This window comes from Elaeis guineensis, chromosome 9, assembly GCF_000442705.2.
Source record: "Elaeis guineensis isolate ETL-2024a chromosome 9, EG11, whole genome shotgun sequence".
Lineage (NCBI taxonomy): Eukaryota > Viridiplantae > Streptophyta > Magnoliopsida > Arecales > Arecaceae > Elaeis > Elaeis guineensis.
In genome coordinates, this window is record NC_026001.2 from 48006382 (window position 1) to 48030494 (window position 24113).

The window sequence follows — 24113 nt, forward strand, 5'->3', positions numbered from 1 at the left end:
CCTTGTGCGCCTCATCTTATTTAGCGCTCCCTTTCTCCTTTTGTGCATCCACTATTCCTCACGCACGCCCCCTTTCTTTTTTCTTCACATTGAGATGTTTAGAGGCGCCCCATCTTATCCCTTTTAAACCAAGAATTTAGGGTTTGGGTGGAATTTGTTAGGAGTCCATCAAGAGGACTCTAGGTGCCACCTCATAACTAATAAGCACCATCTCCTTTTGCACCAATTAATTCCATGCACAAAAACATAATGGCATGGTCCTCTTGGGCGTGGATAAAGGGAGAGAGTCTCAATCTGGTGGGACTCTGATTTTCTAACTTAATTTCAGTCCAATTCGAATCTAAATTGAGTCAAATTCAATTAGAAATTAAGTCCAAATCCTATTTGGATTAGAAAATTCAAATTAAATCAAATCCAATCAGATCCAATCTGATTTAATTCAACCTATATTTGATCAAATCAAATAATTAGCAATATTTGCAAATTAGTCCTCTTATAACTTATTAACTCTTAGTAAGTCCTTCATGTAACTTTTATATGTTAGTCTAATCATTAATCACATTGATAATTGAATCTTTTTGTGATTCAAAATCGCTATTCGACATTTCGATCAGTCAAGTCCTCTTTTGTGTGTGATCCCGTAGGTTTTATTTTGTCTGGTAGTAAGATATATTTTGATCTCCATCAAAATATCATTGAAGCTTTTTTCAATGGATTGAAATAATTTCAATTCTGTCCATCAAGGGTCATCGATCATCAAAATGACGCTCGATGAGTCTCACGATCCACCAGTGATTCCTAGCAGTATGTAGTGACAATCCAGCAGAATGAAAGTAATCAACGTCTAGGTGTAGTTATCGTGTGATTCACTTTTTTTATCGTGAGTCTCGATAAGAAGATTATGAAAAACTAATCAAATTCCATCATCTGTCATATGCAAGATTGGCTCGACTTAAGTTTATTTGTGAATTTTTGTGGAAACTCCTTTCCAGTATTCACACTTGCTTTGGCCAAAGACTTTGTGAACTCAATCTCGCGAATCGCATAGGACTTCTTCTTTTCTACTAAGATCGATAGATCCCATCTAGGTGCACATCCGATTCATATAATGAATCTACTGCAGCCAACATACATCTCAAACTTTTGTGTGGCTAGAAGATTGAGTTATGGTGTAGTCAAACTACAGCAATCTCATTGTGAACTGCTGAGGCACCGTAGATCAAAAAACCATTCACACTACTATGGCATTGAGAATGTCACTAACGAGTAGACATCCAAATGACTTTTCATATTGGTCACGTTTAGCATCCTTATTCTCTAACAAGCACCTGCGCTCTCGTTTAGTGTCCCCATACTGTAGATTCGAGACTCATCTATCCATAAGAAAGCGATTCGTACACCAATCTATCTGGATCGATCATCGTTTCCATGATGATCCTATGGTCAGAAGCAGTTTATGAATTAATTATTAATGACACATGCTTCAAATTCTTAACTCTTAAGAATATGTATCATCATTTTGTTAATTTATTGGACGATTAATGGACACATACACTATATGAATGGTAATTAATTGCCCTAAATAATTAGATCAAGTACGAAATTATGTTCTAGAAAGAATTAATATGTCAGCTGGATTGGCTTCTAGGGCATACATCTAACAGTCTTCCACTTGCACTAAAGCCAATCTACCATAGACTTAAGCCTCATCTCAAGATATGCTTTGATCTTCTGCTGGTAAGATGGTTTAGTCTGTGGGTCCGTCATATTTTCGTGGGGTCTACTCTGATTCTCGCAGTCTTCTAAAAACAGTCGTAAATAATCGTTCTTATGTGCTAGAAATTTTGGTGGGATCTAGGCTCCTTAGGTAAAGCAATGGTATCTTTGTTGTCGCAGTATAGTGTTGTGCCATCTGATGATATAACATCCAGTTCTGCAACAAATCCTTTTTTAACCAAAAGACTTTTTTAGCATCCTCATAAGCAGCGACATATATGACTTTTGGAATTTGCAATGATCGGTTGTTTGGAACTCTTTCAACTTATCGAATCTACATTGCATAAGAAAATACCTTTCCTGATGTAGACTTTCTACCATCATCATTAGACAAAATTTGATTCATTATATCCTTTTACCTTCAACTTTGATTTTCTTTAAAGATCATATCCTAAGCGCTTCTCAAGTACTTAGAAATAATATTTCACAGCTATCCAATACTCTCAGTTTGGATTTAACCGATATTTGCTCGTAATACTCACGATAATGATATATCGGGTTATGTACATAGTATACACGAGGCTTCTACTAGTTGAAGCATAAGGGATCTAGCTCATGTACTGTATCTCTACAAATGTATCCCACATATCTTTTTGGAGAAATTAATCCTATGCACAAGAGGTAGAAATCCTTTTAGGATTTTTTATGCTGAACCCATTCAGCATCTCTTTCATGTGCATTTTTTGTGAAATTAGCATCCTAATAGATCTATCTCAAGACCTATATCTATCTCATAGATTTATATAGGATGTTTTCAAAGGTCTCTTATGGAGAATTTTTTTAGACAACTATATTTTAACCATAATTAGTATGGGAACAACATTCCAATCAGGAGGATGAAATCCATGTACAATATAGGGAATGTAACATGACTCCCATTGACCCCTTTTATAAATTCATGTTTCCTCCTGTTCTTGATGAGATCAAATCTTTTGATCGTATTGAGTATCCTTATTCTGAGATGCTTGCTTTAAAGATCTCTACCTTTACATCTCTTCTTTTTGTAGATCCATTTGAATCCAATGGGTACTATACCTGCTGGTGGATCTACTAAGGATCATACTTGGTTAGAATGCATCAAGTCAACTTTGGTCTTCATTGCATTCAACCACTTCTCAGAATTGATGCCTAACATCGACTTGTAGTAGTTTTGGGATCATCTCCATATTCCCTATCTTTTATGAGGTATATTTCCTCTATATCCTCTATTAGAATACCTAAGTATCTTTCAGTAGGATGAGAGATATTACTTGACCTATGAGGTGGAGGTAATACATGTACTGGCTCAATATGAATATGTTCTTATAGGTTCTATGACTCGTTACTCTTCAGAGGCTTTTTCTTTGAGCTCAATTTTTCTCCCATTATCTCCATCTTGAATAAACTATTTCTTCAAGAACATAGCATGTCGAGTCACAATCACATTGTGATCATTTGAAAAGTAAAAGTAATATGCCCAAACCTTTTAGGATACCTTAGAAATGAGCTCTCATGGACCTAATCTCTAATTTGTCCATCTGTTGTCACTTGACATAGGTCAGACATCCTCATCATGCCACATCTCTTACGGCATGATCGAAATAAACTTAAGAGGGAACTATTCAGCAATAAAGCTTATCCCTAAAAGTATAAGGAAAGATTAGTGATGTTCATCATGGATTAGATTATATCAAATAGGGTCTCTTTCTTCTTTTTCGACACCTCTTGAGGTGAGATGCACTAGAAAGAGTCGATTGCGAAACTATATCATTTTTTTTTAGATAGATTAGAAACTCTCACTAAGGTATACATCTCCTCGATCTCATCGAAGAACCTTAAGGGTTTTTTAGTTTGCTTCTTTACCTCATATCTGAATTCTTTGAACTTTTCAAAGGTTTCAGATTTGTCCCATACATGTACCTATACCGTGAAAAGTCATCGATAAAAATAACAAAGTAAAGATAATCACCCCTGGCTTGTACATCAAATGGGCTACACACATCAGTGTGTACCAGGTTAAGTATCTCAGTGATCCTCACCCTGTCCCACGAAAGATAGTTTGGCCATTTATCTTTGAAGGCAGAATTTACAAACCAGAAACGACTCGAGAGTCAATGAGCTTAAAAGCTCATGCCATTCTTTTTTGTTTATTCTGTCCCCTCCAATATGACTAAACCTGAGGTTCCATATATACTTCGGATTTATCTTATTTCTAGATCTCTCAGATCCTACGGTACTCACTATCTGCTCAGATATCAATATCGAGTAGACCCAACATGCCTTCTGAAGGCATGTCCCCTTTCTTTTCTTTAGGCTTTCTAGGTATACAGAACAATTCCTTCTTTGGCTTGCTCTCGAACTTATGTTTCTTCATGGACTTTTTCTTCTTCCAAGTAGATCTTCTCTTGAATGTAGAAGCCCACTCCATAGCGAGAATCCTGTCTCTTGAACTCTTCAAGGTCCCTTCGATAGTCACCAAGATGTTCAACATTTTAATCAGGTGCAATTGATTTAATTTATGTGGTAGTTTATTATAAACTGTTCGTATGAATTGATAAGGGATTGCTGGATCAAATCCATTCGCAATTCCTTATGCATGGTCAAGCTTCTCAAGCTCTTAATTATTGTCAAACAATGATCATGAATCGATTGCCTTTTGGTTAATTATCGGATGGTTTGGTAACATAGGAATATCCTAGACATGATATAAGCTTAACCCTTTGGAACCTAAAACTATTTTAGATTCTTGAGCCCATCTTTATAACTTGTTTGGTTAGTCAATTGGTTTCTAATATGTGAGCTAAAAGATTTGAAGCTGATATTTTATTCTAACAAGAGTAGATATTTTAGTTAGATTTTCATACTTGATTTTAATATTTGTTCTAGGATCTTTTAAAACAAATATACCTCCCACTATTTTTTTGAATCTCATACACTCCTCAGTAGAGAAACGAAAATCTTTGCGACTAGGGTTTCAAGTGGGTACTATGGTCCCACCGATTAGCACACCACCTCATCTGACGGTTATTGGGGATGTGTCAACCAATGAGTGGATAACTCTTGTCCAATGCTTCTTTAAGCATGTTGCAGCGATCTCTGACCTCTAAGTCCTAAGGCCTCACCTGACAGTTATTGGTCTTATTTTTTTGTTAAGTCAAACCCATCGCTCACCAACAGGTGTAAAGCCGTCATTGGATCCCTCACCTAATAGTTATTGGGTCCAACCCCATCTTTACCTGGAGTATCTCATGCTATAGAGTGATTGCGTCTTCTTTGATGCAACTGAACCACTGTGACTAGCCGAGAATAGTCAATACCTGAACGACCCGCACGTCTACAACGGTGGAAGACCACTCGACTTAATATCTAATTAAGGAGATTTATTTAGGTCTTCTTAGATTTTAATTATTTATTTACATCACATGTAAATTCACAATTAAATTGGATCTACAAGTGAGATCGTGTCTTGACTCATCAAGATCAGACTCATGGTACAACATAATCGTGGTGAATTCAACACTAAACATTCCAAATCAGAGTTTGATCAACCAAATTGGTCAGATAAGTGATGATTGGTGGGAGGCTCTCCGCTGCTCATGCAACGGTTCTAATTAAATAACCACATTTCAAAGCACTTGCCTTAGACACCAATAGGTCAACCTATTTCAAATTGGGTTTGGCTTTTAGTTTCTCACTACAATTTAGATTGCAACTATCTAAAGTGTATTTATAATACAACCTTACTCTTAGGCAAGGATTTAAGTCCCATCAGGATGGGGGCCATCCCGATCGTCCCGTCTTGTTTCTCTACGATTCTGGCATCTAAGACGGGTGTGGGACCCTGAAACGAGCATCCGGCCTTGTCCCAGCCATCCTGCTTTGTTCCCGATCGGATCACGTGTCGATACAACCATCTTGGTTGGGACAGACACTGTTTTCCTATTTCGATTGACGAATCGGGAGAGAGGACTAGAGGAGAATGGGAGGGAGTGGTATTGACTCTTTTTGCTTGTTCCATCATCATCGGAAGGGAGTACAGTCAGGAGGGAGGAGCTAGGAGAAGCACGGATGAGAGGGAGTAGCCGCTCGAGGAGAAGGGAGGAGAGAAAGGAGGAAGGAGGCGTTTGGATCTCCGACGAGGAAACAAGGGAGAAGGAGGGAGGAGGAGGGGAGTGGAGGGGAGGAATGGCCGATCCACTGAAACTCTCGAAACCCTCTCACCATTTTCGTCTCTTTCGGCTCGATGCCAATTATAAGGCCCACCCGAATCTCAAAGCATCAAACGGCCTGTGCTTTCCTTTGCGCGTGTGCACGTATTGGCTTTGCGAGTGCGTGATTCGAGTATGCGCCCGTGAATCCGTGAGCGTGTGATCGCTCTCCACGCATGCTTGCGCATGATTCGACCGATGCCTGCGCGCATGATCGGTTCTTCCCCTGCCCATATGATTCCCAGAGCACTCGGTGGAATATTTACCTGTCCTTCACGCGTGGCTTTTTGATTATACACATCCAACGGTCTTCACAATAGTCTTCATAATGGTACAATTTAATTCCTATATATTCTTACATCCAGCTCTTAGTTTTCATATCCATAACATTCAGTGAATTCTTACGAACGAATGTACTTTTTTTGAGTATTTCGGAATCTTATCTGAGAAAGAAGAGGAAGGGAGATTCTGCAATTCATACAACGGGCATGAAAGGACTCGCCAATGGTATTTCTACTCCGATCCATTATTTTTATATTTTATGTTTATTATCAAATAAATTTTTTCTTATTTTTAGTAAATAAGCTGATAATCTGATACAAAAGTGTGCCCATTAGTTTTATAGCACTATCCTGCCACTGTGAACCATACTCTTGATCCATATAATCAACCAAATATTTTCGAGATATTGGCGCTAAATATTATAAAATATTTATAAATAATAAAAATATATTTTAAAGATTACAAAAAATCCTAAACGTAGAAATGGATAGATAATTGGATATAATAAATATAATAAATAATTAAGATAAATTTTAGTAATTATAAAAATTTGTAGAAATTATAAAAATATATTCCAAACCTAGAAAAGGGTACATAATGAATGTAATAAATATATTAAATAATTAAAAAATTATTAATTATAAAATATTTAGAAATTATAAAAATATGTCAACTATATTATAAAAATCCTAAGCATAAAGATGGATAGATAATTGAATACAATAAATAATTATTAATTTTAATTTTTTTTAAACTAGATGGATCCCGAAAGCAAACAACAAAAGGATCTGGATATTGGGTGGCGTTTTGGAAAAATGGGAAAGGATTGGCATCAATGGAAATGTAATTATTATGGATTAGAAAATAGAGGAGGTGGAGTCATCTGATTGAAGCAACACTTGGTGGGTGGCTTCAGTGATGTCAAAAAATGTCCAAAGGTACCCGCAGAGGTTTGAACGATGATGAGGGATCATCTACAAAAAGAAAAGGAGGCAAAAATAGTATCCAAAACTTGAAGAGAAGCATTGGATTGTCAAACAGCTCAATCATATGCTCATATAGACTTAGATGATAATGATGATTATTTTGATCCAGATGATTTAGTGGCAGCTTATCTATAAGAGGCTATTAGGGCCTCTCGACAAGACCAATGGCAACATGAGGAGGTATTGAGACATAGAGCACAGTTTGGACGTTCTCAATTTGAGAAGGGTGGTGGTTCTGGTGCAGGGGAAAGATCATGTTCACATTTACACTTTATTAGATTAGATAGGAGTCGATCCACGAGAATGGAAGGATCTTTAATCAAGTCATTGTTCGGTGCTTTTGGGAAGAAGTCGAAGAAGAACTCAAGAGGTCCCAATATCCATGATCTAGATCCTACGATATATCCAGATCCAGAGTCAAACCAACCATGAATTGATGACTATATAAATAAGGACAAGAAAAAAACAAATAGGAAGGGCAATTGCTAATTAGTTTCACTTTAGCCATATTCTAGCATGGACAGTGGCAAATACATACTTTCGATCGATGATTAGTATGGTGCAAAAAGCCGGTCCAGATATTGATCCTCCTACACCCTATGAGTTGCATGGACCATACTTGCAATAACAAGTCGTAGATATAAAATCTTGGATTGAAAGTTATAAAAGGGAGTGGAAGACTTATGGAGTGATATTGATGTGTGATGGTTAGTCTGTGCCTATCAGGAGTATTATCAACTTTCTAGTCTATTGTGATAGAGTGACCAATAGGCGGTCTCTCATTTCCCCCATTCAGAGTGGAATGCGAGATATTGGTGGAGATGATGATGATTGGACAGCAGGCAATTTGAAAATTCTGATCAACAATTTGATCGTGGAATGTTTAGTTCAAGACATCAAACAAAGATCTCCAAAGATAGCCAGGGTATTGGGATCAGTAGTAAAGGTAAAATAAGTCAACAAGCAAAGGCCAATCAGAGCTCGAGAGGGAGTCAAAGAGTTGCAGTTGAGGAGAGATGCAAAGTCCAAATCAAAAAGAAAGGCAATAATTGATGCACTAGAGGCTATTAATGATGTGCAGGTTCGAGATGGTCATACTGAAACATCTGAGCCCTTAGATTTTGCATTTCCTAGATCATCTCGTGATAATAGTGATGATGATAATGCTAGCAAAAGTGATGATGGATCTGATGATTAGGATGGTCAGGGTAGAGGGTGTGGTGAAGCATATGGGATCAGTTTTTTCATTGAAGAAGCATATTTCACCCATGCTACAAAGGATTAGGACTATGGAGCTAGATCCAGATCTAGATATCAAGATGAGTTGCTGGCCTATAGGAGGGGAAAAAGAATTATTGCAGGACGTGGCACAGGCTGCATATATTTTGAATCATTTTCATGAAGAGTTGAGAATAACTAAAGAACGTCGGCGTCGAGCGTATCAAGAGTTTATGGCGTGGATGGATCAAGAAGCTTTGAGAAGTAAATTAGAGTCTGAGCAAGCTAAATCATCATCATCATCAACCAGAATAGGATCTATTGGAGTATCAAATAGCCAAAGTGCATATCATGACCTTTCTTTTTCTATGAATGATACAGATGTATCCTTCCAATGGTCATATCTTGAGGAATACTCTCATATGCAGTATCCATTTTTATTTGGATACTTTTTCGGACTATAGTTGGTATTACCTCTCATTATCCTAATCAGGGATGGGCAATCTCTTACCTAATGTACTATCAAGAGGGTTATCCTGGACAACATCAAATATAAGATGAACAAGGATGGGCTCAGTATCAAAATTGGCATCATATTCAAGGCCTGGATCATGAGCAAGATCCAAATGTTTATGAGCATCATAGGCATTCCATTTGGAATTAGTAGTAAATTTGATATGTTTATCTTAAATTGATGAATCTATTTTGTATAATATTGAAAATTAAAATTATTAGCACATTTATATTTTAATATACAAGTGACTAAGCTTAAATTGTATGGATTATAGCTTTTTCATCAAATTTCAATTTTTTTACTTTATCAAATACTCGTGGATGCATCAAGTATGAGAAATTTTCGCTTCGTAATCCACAAACGATCTTCAATAACCTAGAAGATCATAATGCATCAGAGCGTTAGTATTAGATAAAACCGATTTATTATAAATATATCACTTTTAAAGTTCAAATACATTTAAACAATAAATAGACCAATAAAATTTCAAGATAAATTCAAAAACATACTATCTATATATATAAAAGGGTGTCCCAAGTGCGTACCGGGACTCTTGATGGGGATGGCCACTAGGATGGGGCGGGTGTGAGGTGTCTTGTTTCGAGAGAAAATTGTGATGCCCCCATCCCACGGGATTTAAAACCTTGCTCTTAAGGTTTGTAGTGATTCATGGAGATCACCATGTGTATCCATGAAAAATACATGCGTGACTATCATATAGTCCTTATGTTCATGTTAATTCCTTATGATGTTTTATGTATCAATGTGTTTTCATCTTAAGACAACCATACCACATAACGACTCTCGTTATGCCAGGGCAACTTGATATCAGGATGATCTAGGATTGATTTATAAAATCTATGTTCAATCAAATTACTCTAATTTGAAAATATCCATATCATTACAGATCACATCAAAATGATCTCATCTATAAACATCATCTCATGCATGAACATATAATAAAGATAAATTCAGATCTAACAGGATTCATATCATATGAAAATTAGATACCAAATTTATGGATGCATGAACATAAGAAATCAAATTTTTAGATTTTAAAAATAATTTTTAGATCTTGAAATCAATGCATGAACATAAAACAATCTGAATTTTAGATCTAAAAACAGATTTTCAGATAATGAAATCCATCATATGAATTTTAATTATTTAGATTTTTAGGTCTTGAACTTCATCTTCTTTTCATAATCCTTCATGATTTCAGATTTGAAAATAATTTTTAGATCTGAAATCTAATCTTAATCTTGTAATAGTGAGATGGTTTTGATACCACTATTAGAAAATGCTATCACATGGCGATCCAGTATGCATGCAGAGATTTCAAAAATTTTAAATACGTAGTAGAAGAAAATTTTAAAATTTTTTAACATCGTTCTAGGACAATCATGCAACATAACGTACCAACGTTATGTCAAGGCAACTTTATGTTAGAATGATGTTAAAACAAATCTCTAATTAGATCTAATCTAATCAAGCATGCATATAGAGATCATATCTCAACATAATCCAGGCATCATCATATGTACAAGATTAAGATATAAGCAAAAATAAAAATCTAATTTTTACCTTTGCGTGGGTAGATCTTCACTGCGATCTGATGATCTGTAGATATCTTCATGGTCCATTGAAGCTGCGATCCGATGATCTATGGATATCTTCAAGGTCCTTTTGAAGTCGCACAAGTGTCCGGCCTCTACAGGTTCCACACGAGGCCGATCTGATCAGAAAAGTCCGATCTTATCGGGATGCTAGCTCTCTTACAGAGATCGCTCATTGGATTGTCGAATCTTTGATTTCTTTTGATTCTCTTCTCAAGAAAATCAAAGAGATCCATAAGAGGATCAAGAAATTAGATCTAATTTGATTTCTTTTCTCTTTCTCTTCTCAAGAGAAAGAAGATCTAAAGAAAAGAAGAACAAGAGATCCCATCTCTTTTCTTTTTCCATCCAACTCTTGGACTGATCATGGAGGAGAAGACATGTCCAACTCTTGGACATCTATGGAGGAGAAGGGAGAGAGAAATTTATGTCCAACTCTTAGATAATAGAGAGAGAAGAAGATCTTCCTTCAACAACCAACTCTTGGTTGTAAGAAAGAAAGGAGGAAACTCTTTTCCCCTATGCGTGAACATCCTTCACGCCCAAAAAACTCTCACACCAATCTGATTTCTCATGTTGAGAGATTGGTTGTAGGTGCCCTATGTCATCCCCTTTTAAATAGGGATTAATTTGGGTTTTTAGTTAAGAGTCCAAAGGAGATAGGACTCTTAGAGTAGCCGCCCCTCTCCCTTGTGCGCCTCGTCTTATTTAGCGCTTCCTTTCTCCTTTTGTGCATCTACTATCCCTCACGCATGCCCCCCCTTTTTTTCCTCATATTGAGATGTCTAAAGGCGCCCCATTTTATTCCTTTTAAACCAAGAATTTAGGGTTTAGATAGAGTTTGTTAAGAGTCCATCAAGAGGACTATAGGTGCTGCCCATAACTAATTAGCGCCATCTTCTTTTGCGCCAATTAATTTTGCACACAAAAACATAATGGCATGGTCCTGTTAGGCGTGGATAAGGGGAGAGAGTCCCAGTTTCGTGGGACTCTGATTTTCTAACTTAATTTCAGTCTGATTCGAATTCGATTCGAATTTAAATTGAGTCAAACTCAATTAGAAATTAAGTCCAAATCCTATTAGGACTAGAAAATCCAAATTAAACCAAATCCAATCAGATCCAATTTGATTTAATTCAATCCATATTTGATCAAATCAAATGATTAGCAACATTTGCAAATTGGTCCTTCTATAACTTATTCTTATTAAGCCCTTCTTATAACTTTTACATGTTAGTCCAATCATCAATCACATTGATAAGTGAATCCCTTTGCGATTCAAAATCGCTATTTGACATCCCGATCAGTCATGACCTCTTTTATGTGTGATCTCGTAGGTTCTATTCTATCTGGTAGTGAGATATATTTTGATCTCTATCAAAATATCATTGAAACTCCTTTCAATGGATTGAAACATATCCAACTCTGCCCATCAAGGGTCATCGATCATTAAGATGACGTTCGACAAGTCTCACGATCCATCAGTAACACCTAGCAGTAGTGGCAACCCAGTAGAATGGAAGTAATGAATTTGTAGGTGTAGTTATCGTATGATTCAGTTCTTTTATCGTGAGTCCCAACAAAACGAAGGTTATGAAAAATTTGTCAAATCCCATCATCTGTCATATGCAAGATTGGCTCGACTCGAGTTTATTTATGAATTTTTGTAGAACTTTTTTTAGTATTTATACTTGCTTTGGCCAAAAATTTTCTGAATTCAGTCTTGCGAATCGCATAGGATTTTTCTTTTTCTATTAAGATCGATAGATTCCATCTACGTGCACACTATATTCCTACAATGAACCTACTACAGCCAACATATGTCTCAAGGCTCCATATGGCTAGAAGATCGAGTTATGGTGTAGTCAAATTACAATAACCTCATTGTGAACAGCCGAGACACCGCAGGTCAAAGAATCATTCACACTACTACAGCATCGAAAATGTTACTGACGAGTGAGTAGACATCCAAGTGACTTCTCGTGTTAGTCACGTTTGGTATTTTTGTTCTCTAAATACCTACACTTTCGCTCCAGTGTCTCCACACTGTAGACTCGAGGCTCGTCTATCCATAAGAAAGCGATCTATGCATCAATCTATCTGGATCGATCATCATTCCTGTGATGATCCTATGATTGGGAGTAGTTTTTGAATTAACCACTAATGACATATGCCTCAAATTCTCAATTTTTGAGAATGTGTCATCATCTTGTTAATTCATTGGATGATTTATGCACACATACACTATATGAATGGTAATTAACTGTCATAAATAATTAGGTCAAGTATGAAATTATATCTTAGAAAGAATTAATGTGTTAGCCCAATCTTAGGATGCCGACAAGAGAAAGTATTTCCACTGCAATGTCAACAGTCATTGGAAAAGAAACTATCCTGTATACTTGGAGAGCTTGAAGAAAAGCAGAGGAGACTTGCCTTCAGAAGGTGTGTCAGATATGCTCGTTATTGAAACTAACTTTATGATTTTTTCTACTTCTAGTTGGGTTATAGATTTTGGTTTAAGTGCTCACTTGTGTACTTTAATGTAGGGTTTAAAAGAAAGTAGAGGGCTGAGAGAAGGTGAAGTGATCCTTCGGATTAGCAACAGGGCAAGATTTGCTGTTGTAGCTGTGGGCACCTATCCTATGCGATTATCATCTGGGTTTAATTTGATACTTAGAAACTATTACTATGTACTTGTTGCTAGCTGGAATTTGATTTTATTTCATCATTAGCACAGGATGATTATGTTTTTAATTTCAATACAGATTACTGTATGATTTATTTTGGAAATGAATTGGTTGCAGGTGATTTTATGATTGACAGTCTCTATCACTTATATATGGATGTATGTGTGAACGTATCTGAGCAAGTAGTGAGTGCCCTAGGATCTAAGAGATCCAAAGATGAGATAAACTAGAAGTATATGTGGCACCTCAGGTTTGGTCATATTAGAGAGGACAGAATAGATAAATTAGAAAAGCATGGGCTCTTTCGCTCATTAACTTTTGAGTTATATCCGGTTTGTGAATCCTGCTTTCTAGGAAAGATGATCAAACTACTCTTTGTAGGATATGAGGTGAGGATCACTGAGATACTTGCCTTGGTACACACTAATGTGTGTGGCCCATTTGATGTGTAAATCAGGGATGGTTATCTTTACTTCATTACTTTTATCGATGACTATTCACGGTATTGGTATGTATATCTTATGAAATATAAATCTGAAGTTTTTGAAAAGTTCAAAGAATTCAGATATAAAGTAGAGAAGCAAATTGAAAAATCTCTCAAGATTCTTCGATCAGATCGAGGAGGTGAATACCTTAGTGGAGAATTTTGGAATTATCTCAAAAAAAATGGTAGTCTCACGATGGAGTCCTTTTGATTCACCTCAACTCAATAGGATGTCGGAGAGGAGGAATAGGACTTTATTGGATGTGGTCCGATCCATGATGAGTTTTATTGATCTTGTCTTATTTATTTAGGGACATGCTTTTCTTACTGTAATTTACATACTGAATAGAGTTTCCTTTAAGTCTTCCTACGATGCGGTATGAGATGTGGTATGGTAAGAAATCGAATCTTGGTCATCTCAAGATTTGGAGATGTTCGACCCATGTCAAGCAACAACAGGCGGACAAGTTAGAGGCTAGGTCTATGAGAGCTCATTTCATAGGGTATCCTAAAGAGTTCTTGAGATACTACTTTACTAACCAGAGGATCACAATTTGATTGTGAGCTGATATGCTATATTCTTAGAGAAATAGTTTATCCAGGATGGAGGTAGTAGGAGAAAAATTGAGCTCAAAGAGAAAGTCTTTGAAGAGCAATGAGTCATAGAACCTGTAAAACTTATTTATATTGAGCTAGTACATGTAGTACTTCCACTTTGTAGATCTAGTAGAATCTCTCGTCATCTTGAAAGATATTTAGGTATGGTTACAGAGGATGTAGAGAAAATATTCCTCACAGGAGATAAAGAACATAGAGATGATCCCAAAAACTATTATGAGGCGATGTTAGACATCGATTTTGAGAAGTGGTGCAATGAAGTCAGAAATGGACTCCATGCACTCCAACTAAGTTTGGACCTTAATGGATCTGCCAAAAGGTATAGTATCTATTGGTTGCAAATGCATCTACAAAAGGAAGATAGGTTCGGATGGAAAAACAGAGACCTAGAAAGCAAGGCTCGTGGCGAAATGTTATAGTCAACGCGAAAGCATTGACTATCAGGAGATTTTTTCGCTTGTGGTCATGCTGAAATCTATTTGCACATTGCTTGCTATGCAGTATATTATGATTATGAGATATGGAAGATGGATATGAAAACTGTTTTTTTGAATGGATATCTTGAGGAAGATATCTATATCGAGCAACCTCTAGATTTCACTTTCAGTAATGGAGATCACAAAGTTTGCAAGTTGCAAAGATCCATATATGGACTAGAGCAAGCATCTCAAAGTTGGAATATTTGTTGCGATGACGTGATCAAATCATTTGATTTCGTCAAGAACGAGGAGGAACCATGTATTTATAAGGTCAGTGGGAGTGCTGTCACGTTTTCGTATTGTACGTGTTGACATCCTCCTAATGGGGAATGATGTTCTTATGCTGACTTCAGTTAAAATATAATTATCTAAAGAATTCTTCATGAAAGATCTTCGGGAAACATCCTATATTCTAAGAATAAAGGTTTATAGAGATAGATCTAAAAGGATATTGGGTTTCTCACAAAAAATATACATAGAGGAGGTGTTGAAAAGTTTCAGTATGAAAAACTCTAAGAGGAACTTTTACCCCTTAGGCATGGAATCTATCTCTCCAAGAAGATATATCCCAACATATCTGAGAAAATTCAGCACATGAGGAAGATTTTTTATGCTTCAGTTATTGGGAGCCTCATGTATATCATGCATGTATACAATTTGATATATCTCTTGTTGTGAGTGTCACAAGCAGATATCAGTCAAATCTAGATGAGGAGCACTGGATAGCTGTCAAGAACATCCTTAAGTACTTGAGAAGGATTAACGATTTATTCTTGATCTTTGGAGGAGGATCAAAATTGAGGATAGAAAGATACACTGATTCAGACTTTATATCTGATGTTGATGATAAAAAGTCTACATCAGGATGTGTTCTTGTACAATGATGGATCGATAAGTTGAAAGAGTTTCAAGCAATCAATCAGGGTTCGCCGTACTGGGCCGAACCGCCCGGTACGAGGCGTATCGAGCTGGATCGATACTTTACCGATCCGGTTCGGACCTTTTTTTCGAAAAACTCCCCGAACCGCACCGAACCGCTCGGTTCGGTCGGTTTGTTTCCATACCGCCCAAAATCGGACGGTATGGATCGGTTCGGTCCGATTCGGCGTGAACCGAATCGTGCCGACATGCCCATATGCATAAAGTGGGGAGGGGGGAAGGAGGGTGGGTTCGGAGATCTTTTAAATCATTGAGCCTGTTTAGAGTTCTCTGAGAAGTCTCAGAGAACTCCCGAGGACCCGAAGTTTATGAAGGTCTCAACGAAATCGTTGAGACCTCCGAAAAATTAAAAAAAAGGAAAAAACTCCGTCAAATTGTACGAGTGGTTCGAGGAGAGGCTGATCTTTAGTCGGAGATAAGATAATGTGTTATTTTCTTAGTAAATATTTTTTTTTTATTTTTGTTGTTAAAAATAGGATAAGAATGAGAAAGAATGAAAATAAGAGAAAATCATGCCAAAATCTTGTGATTTTGGAATGATTTAATTATATGTGATAGATCTTTGGAAGATCTACACGATGATACCAAAATTATTAATTTTTGTTAATTATATATTTTTTTAAATTTTTTAAATATTTATTTATTTAAAAATTAAAAAAAATAAATTTTAGAGAAAAATCAGAGTTTGGGAATCATGTTTAGAATGATTCAAGCTACTTAAATCTAATTTTAATTTTTTTTTAAATATTTGAAATTAAAAAAATATTTTTTTAATTATTTAAATTAAAAAATTAATTATAAAATAAAAAATATATAAAAATAGTATTATTTTTAGTTAATTTAAAAATATTATTTGAAGCATATAACATATTTATTTTGAATTTATAAGTTTTAAAATAATTATTAAAATTATTTTAAAATTATATATAATTATTTTAATTATCGTTAAACTATCGTGTTTTGTTGTACTTCTTGACAGTAATAAGGAGGATCTGTAGAGATGGATTGCTTCTTACAAAAATAAATGACCTACATACGGTCTGATAGTGATGTGTGATGGTTGGATAGCTCCTTCTAGGCGGAGCATCGTTAATTTTTTGACATATTGTGATGGAAAAATATTTTTTCACAAATCAATCGATGCTTCAGATAAGATGCACGATGCCACATATATCTTAGGTCTGATGGAGGAGGTGATTGATTCAGTGGTGAGCAGCATGTCGTGCAGGTCATCACAGATAACGGACCACAATATAAGGCTGTTGGGGAGTTGCTGATGGAGCAGCGATCGCAGATATACTGGACCCCATGTGCTGCACATTGCATTGATCTTATATTGACGGATTTAGGAAAGATTCACAGGATGCAGCAGGTAGTGGAGATTGCCCATACCATTACTAGATTCATCTACAACCACATATGGGTTCTTTCATTGATGCAGACGTATACTGGGGGGGAGATCTTACGATCGGATATCACACGGTTTGCTACCAACTACATAGCACTTGATAGTCTTCTTCAGAAGAAAACAGCTCTACGTCAGATGTTTGTCAGTGCCGAGTGGCAGGAGAGCAGATATGCAAGGGCCGGCACTGATGAAAGTCATGTGAAGAACTTGGTGACGAGCCAGTCATTTTGGCAGCGGGCTGAGAAGATAGTGAAGGCTATCAAGCCTTTATATGAGGTACTTCGCGTCGTGGACAGCGAGAGATACCCCCAGATGGGCTTCTTATATTACATGATGGAGAGGATAAAGAAACAGATCAGTGAGAATGATCCCAAGCATGCTCAAGAATTCATTAACATTATTGAGTGCCGTTGGGACTATCAGATGGGCAGAGATTTGCATCTAGCTGGTAAGTTTGGATTCAAGAATGTTTTAAAATATTTTTTCGAAGCATGAAAATAAAATTGTGCTTAATATGTCTTGAAATTTATCTGCAGCTTATTACTTGAATCTAAGATTTCAGTATAATATTCCAGGGATAGATATGGATAGCGAGCTTCTTGCTGCTTTTCGCAATGTCATATATAAGATGGTGTCCGATCCAGAAATCGTGTCGTTGTGTCTGCAAGAGGTATGCTAGTTTAAAACAGATGTAATTATTCAACTGAATTCGATCTGATATATTTATAAATAATAAATTTATTTTGTTTCAGACGAAACAGTTTAGAGAGGAATCAGACAGTTTTGGAGTCCCATCAGCTGTCGTAAGCAAAAAGCAGATGAATCCAGGTAAATTACATATCAATAATGAGCAATGTAGATTGATATGTAATTTTGCTTAATAATATCATCAAATTTGATATGTAATTTTGCTTTTGTAGCTGAATGGTGGATTCATTTTAGAACATCAGCAGAAAATTTGAGACATATGGCTGTCCGTATTCTTTCTCAGACGGTCTCTGCTAGTGGCTGTGAGCGTAATTGGTCCACTTTCGTCCTTATCCACAGCAAACAGAGAAATTGTCTGACACAAAAACACTTCGACGATCTTATATATGTTCACTACAATCTGAGGTTGAGGCTAAAATATATTCATGAGGAAGTTCAGTTGAAGTACACTAATCCGATGCTGGATGATTATGCCGACAAGGATGACGACGCAGGAGTCAGAGCTTGATGAGCCAGGATCCCCTCCACGATCAGTCAGTGTGGTGGCGAGGGAGATCAGGGTGGATCCAGGGCAATGGGCAGAAAAAAATATTCCACATAGGGTTCCAGCTGATCAGCCACAGTCTGAGGGGAGACAAGGGACTCGTTCATCACATGACTCACTATCCGATACATCTTTCCAGAGATTCGAGCGACAGATGTATAGACGATCCTTCCGGCAGCCAGCAAGAAGGCATCCATCCTCCCAATCACAGGAAACTCAGTCACAGAGGGGCACAAGGGGGAAAGAAAAAGATAGTTGTACGTGCATCACTCTCGAGAGTACAAGAGCTATCTGGTTCAGATACGAACATCAGGGAGAGTGATGATGATACTGGTAGTAGTAGCCATGGATCTGATGATCAGGGAGGAACTGGAGGACAGGAGATCACCGTTTATGAGATAGCCACAGGATGATATTCGATTCACCGGTGAGTCTCAGTTTACGCAGTCACACAGGATAGGGATCATGATGGACGAGTTGGTAGAGATCGTGGGGAGCCAATTTCATATAGACGACGAGCTCCTAGAGGTCGTCTAGCACATGATGCAGCTGCAGACGATCTTGCACGTGGAGTAGGATCCATGGATGTATCTGGATCATCCTCGTATTATGGATCTTATGATCCACAGCCACCTTATGATCCATATGCATATGGTGTATCCGAGGCATCATCTTCTAGTGGTTACTACCCTATGCAGTCTGGAGCATCTTACGGATCAGATTTTGCTACTGGCATATTTGGATGGGCTCCTCCACAACCGTACCATTATCTCGAGGATACTTCTCAGAGTCAGAATTTTAGCGAGAGGTCTGAGATGTCTTACAATTCAGAGAGGATGTCTTATGGGATGATGAATATTTTAAAGTACGGTGCAGCTTGGCTAGAGGGTTGGACTGATGTCCCTTCAGACTATGTTGATGATCCAGACATCTACGAGCGTTACAGACATTCGACAAGAAATTAAATGCAGAGTACATCTTAAGGTTCGTATATCAGTTATTGTGCTTTGTACTTAAATATTTAGATATATTTTAATACGTATTTTATATATTTTTTCTTTAGTTTTAAGATGACATAGTTGAAATATAATGTAAATAAATATATGTTTGAAATTTTGGATCAAGAGTCTTTGTACCGCAACCTAACTCCAAATTGAACCCAAATATGTCAATAATATGCAATATAATGCCATATTGAGGTTGTATTTATCAATTATTAATTTCAAAAATCTAAAAAAAAAATTGAAAATCGAAAAAAATATTGTACCGGTACGGACCGGTAGCCTAAGCAGACCGTGTGTCGGTACGGTACGGTATCGGTACCGTACCATATCGGTCCGGCACCGGCATGCCATTCGGTATCGGTACAGCGAACCTTGCAATCGATCATTGCGGACTCTGCTATGGAACTGAATATATCGCTGCCTCAGAAGCTGCAAAGAAAGCCTTCTGAATTAAAAAGTTTGTTGCAATACTTAGTGTCATGTCATCAGATGCCATCACACTATATTGTGACAATAATGATGCCATAGTTCTTGTTAAGGAGTCCAGATCTCATCAAAAGTCTAAGCATATTGAGCGGCGGTATCACATCATACGTGACTACTTCGAAAAGAGATATATTGAGGTATAGAGAGTAGATTCCATGGATAATGTGACGGACCCACTGACTAAGCCATTTAGCCAGTAGAAGATTGAAGCCCATCTTGAGAAGATGGGGCTTAAATATATGGCAGATTGACTTTAGTACAAGTAGGAGATTGTTAGATGTATGTCTTAGAAGTTAATCTGGCTGACACATTAATTCTTTTTAGGATATAATTTTGTACTTGATCTTATTATCTATTAATAAGATTGGATAGTTTGTTTTCATTCATGTTATATATGTGTCTATAAATCGTTCAGAGAATTAATAAGATGATACATATTTTCAAGAGTTGAGAATTTGAAACATGTATCATTGGTGATTAATTTCTAAATTGCTTTTGATCGATGGATTATCACGAGGATGGTGATTGATCCGATAAGATTGATGCATGGATCGCTTTTTTTAGATAGATGAGTCTCGAGTCTACAGTATAGGGATGCTTGAGTGAGTACAGGTGGTTATTAAAGAACAAAGATATCGAGCGTGACCAAAACGAGAAGTCACTTGGATGTCTACTCACTCATCAGTGACTTCTCGATGCTGTAGTGGTGTGACTGATTTTTTGATCTGCGGTGCCTCGGTTATTCACAAGGAAATTGCTGTGGTTTGACAGTACATACACTTGGTGTCTAGCCATATGGATCCTTACGGTGCATGTTTGCTACAGTAGGTTCGTTGTAGGAGTAGGATGTGTACTTAGTGGGATCTATTAATCTTAGTAGATAAGGAATAATCTTATATGATATATGAGATTGAGTTTTGAAGATCATGGCTATGACAGTATGAATAATGAAAAAGGGTTTCTATAAGATTTTATAGTATGAATTCGAGTTGAATAAATCTCACATATGACAGATGATAGGATTTGATGAGTTTTTCATAACCTTCGTTTTGTCGGAACTCACGATAGAAGAATTGTATCACACGATAACTACACCTAGAGGTTCGATTCCTTTCATTCTACTGGGTTGCCACTATATGCTTGTAGGTATCACTGGTGGATTGTGAGATCAATGAGAATATTTTGATGGTCAATAATTCTCATTAGGTGAGTTGAAAATGTTCTAATCCATTGAAAGGAGTTTCAATGATATTAGTGATGGAGATCTAATATATCTCACTATCAGAAAGAGTAGAATCTATGGGGTCACACCATAAGAAGTTCTGACTGATCAGATAGTTGAATTGTGATTTTGAATCTCAATGGAGTCCGATTATCAATATGATTGATGATTGGACTGATTTGTAAAAGTTACAAGAGAGGACTTGCTAACAGTTAGTGAGTTAAAGGAGGACTTATTTGCAATTATTGCTATATTATTTCATTGGATCAAATAATTAAGATTGAGTCCTAGTCAAATTAAATTAGAATTTAATTTGATTGGATTTGGTTTGAGTTTGAATCAAATTGAGTTTCATAGGTCTAAAGTGTTTAGACTCAATGTTATTATGAAACCAAACCTGATTCGATTTGGACCAATCCCTTGGTCGGGTGTTTGACCTGCTCCAAGAGGAGTTTACACTCTAAGATACGTTCATACCAAAAGGCAAATCACCATGGTTTTTGTTTTGGTTTGTGCGGTAGGATAAGAGAGAGGTGCCTCAAAAGAGAGTCCTCTTTGGGGACTCTTCCTCACGCCTCTTCCGTTGTGCGCCATTTTGATTCCACACCAAAATAAGATGGGGCGGAACTCCATCTAAGGAGTCCATACGGCCCGAGACTCTTATCCCTAACCCTGATTTGAATTTGGAAGAAATCAGATGGCACCTCCTCTCATCTCACGAAACAAGGGAGATTAGCGTGAAGGGTTCACACACAAATAAAAGGAAAAAAAAAAGGAGGGCGTGACTACTTGATCTCATGCCTCTCTTCTTTCTTCCATGCCACATCTAAGGAGTTGGATGACCCTAGTCTCCAAGCCCATCTCTTCTCTCATATCCTTCCTCGTGATCTCTGTTGTTCTTTTGAGAAGAAAAAAAAAGAATAGATTTAACATTCAAAGAGGATCTCTACAAGAAAGCTAGTACTCCGGTGAGATCAGGATCTCCTGATTAGATCATCCTCACGTGGATATCTGTAGAGGTCAGACGCATATGCAGCTTCAAAGGAGTCTTGAAGACATCCACGATCATCGAATCATAGTGAAGATCTACCCGCACAAGGTGAAGATCAGATCTTCCTCTTTTTTGTTTTAATCTTAATCTTAACTATGAGGGATCTTGGTGTTTTAGAGATGCGATCTCTTGCATGCTTGTTTGATTAAAATAGTTTTAATCTTCTATACTTTTCGCTGCGTTTTAATTTTTAATCTTGCATGCTGCTGGATTTCCTTCAACCCTCTCCTACCTAAAAAAAAAAAAGAAAAGCTAGATCTAAACTCGTGCGGTAAAACAAATAATTTACTAGTACAGATCCATAAACTTCTGCATCATATGGTCTAAGACAAATTTCTTTACTACATCTGAAAGTTATTGAGCTTCTGGATGTTAGTTGATATTGTTCTTATGCATTAATGTGTATTAAGATGAGCAAATAGGCATGAAGAAAGGAATATGCTGAAGGAAATTTGTTTTACTTAGATGGTGTAACTGCATTAGCAGTTTGTATTCTTTCGCATCAGTATCTGTTTATATGAAAACCTAGTTTATTCGCTATCTGTTCTTCAGTTTCTGCACTTGGCTTGTCGTATCCATTGTTTCACCTATCCTAGATTTATTAAAATAGTACCTTTAAATTGCTTTTAGTTTTTCTGATATATCATTACAAAAATCCTAGTTATCCATTTGTTCTTTTGCTATTGATGGTTGCCTATGTTTGTTGGAAATTGTAAAACTTAATGTTGATTTTCCAATGAAACTCTCAGGATATTTTGTTGTTATACTGTAATCATTGTACTTGATTGTTTAGAAGCTCTTGGGTAATCTATATCCTATATTATATATCATGGGTAATTGGACATGCTTGAACAGAATCCTTTTCCACCTTCTTAGTTTATTTAATAGGCCATTGACTAAATAACAAGCTATATTGATGAATGATTTTCTGCAGGGAGCTGTAGGTTTAAGGATGAGAATCTATGATCGGAAAATATGCTTTGTGAATTGCCATTTTGCTGCACATATGGAAGCAGTTAACCAGCGGAATGATGATTTTGATCATGTTTTCCGAACAATGAATTTTGATCGCCCTTTCATTGCAAACCATGTTGCTGCAGGTTTTGTACCAAACCTGTTCTCCTCTTAGATTTTTCCGGGCTTGTTGCACACTCCAAATCAGTTTTGTCACTTGGAAATCATGACCATACAACATGGTCATAAATTGACATGCATGCATCTACATGCCGAAATTCCAAGATTTTTGGATTCATGTAACATCTTGACATTGAAACATTTTGATGCAGCGGGTGTTTGTGCTATTCAATTGCCTCGAGGATCAAATGTATGTAAATGATCTGGTTGTGTTGTAACTCTTATCTTCAGATTAGTATTTTCTGGGGATTTTTTAAGGTTGTAAGAAAACCTATGATGTGGCTGTGGCAGACCCCAGGTGATGGAAAACCTGAACTATCAGAAGCAGACATGGTCATATTTTTTGGTGATTTCAACTATCGGCTGCAGGGTATCACATATGATGAAACAATGGACTTAATTTCTCGAAGATGCTTTGACTGTCTTAGAGAAAGGGATCAGCTCCAAGCAGAAATGAAAGCAGGTAGAGTCTTTCAAGGGTTGCGCGAAGGAGAAATCAAATTCCCTCCAACATACAAATTTGAAAGACTCCGAGCAGGTCTATCAGGTATTAAAAGAGATACAACTAACATGTCTGAAATTTATGGATTGAGCATATGTCAGTTTACTACTTGGATGAAAAATCAGCTGCACATATATTTATGATGTAAGGCCTCTATTGACTTGCTAATCCGAGTCAATTATGAACCATCTGTGGGTATGATAATACTGCTGTCATAAATATTCTCCTTTTTCACAGTATTTGTATAACAAAATTGATGCTAAAG

At 36.8% G+C, this 24113-nt stretch overlaps 2 protein-coding genes across 2 annotated transcripts in view; both read left to right on the forward strand.

The window, feature by feature from the left end:
- The window catches only part of LOC105035624 (type I inositol polyphosphate 5-phosphatase 13), a 64158-nt gene that overhangs the window by 19009 nt on the left and 21036 nt on the right, over nucleotides 1-24113 (forward strand). Inside the window, exons 6-8 of the mRNA XM_010911235.4 lie at nucleotides 23147-23312; nucleotides 23499-23536; nucleotides 23638-23893. Coding sequence (XP_010909537.1) covers nucleotides 23147-23312; nucleotides 23499-23536; nucleotides 23638-23893 — 460 coding nt within the window. The remainder of the gene's footprint in view (nucleotides 1-23146; nucleotides 23313-23498; nucleotides 23537-23637; nucleotides 23894-24113) is intronic.
- Nucleotides 16736-22192, forward strand: LOC140851534 (uncharacterized). The gene is made up of 3 exons (XM_073243119.1): nucleotides 16736-17645; nucleotides 17773-17867; nucleotides 17950-22192. Exons 1-3 carry the CDS (start codon nucleotides 17066-17068, stop codon nucleotides 18076-18078), a joined length of 804 nt encoding a protein of 267 aa, XP_073099220.1. The 5' UTR covers nucleotides 16736-17065; the 3' UTR covers nucleotides 18079-22192.

Excerpts from the sequence above, each read along its gene's own strand:
- LOC140851534 (XM_073243119.1), top strand. The coding sequence starts at position 17,066 with ATGGAGCAGCGATCGCAGATATACTGGACCCCATGTGCTGCACATTGC. Across the intron at positions 17,646-17,772 it reads CAGAGATTTGCATCTAGCTG|GGATAGATATGGATAGCGAG; the intron begins GTAAGTTTGGAT and ends ATAATATTCCAG. Across the intron at positions 17,868-17,949 it reads TGTCGTTGTGTCTGCAAGAG|ACGAAACAGTTTAGAGAGGA; the intron begins GTATGCTAGTTT and ends ATTTTGTTTCAG.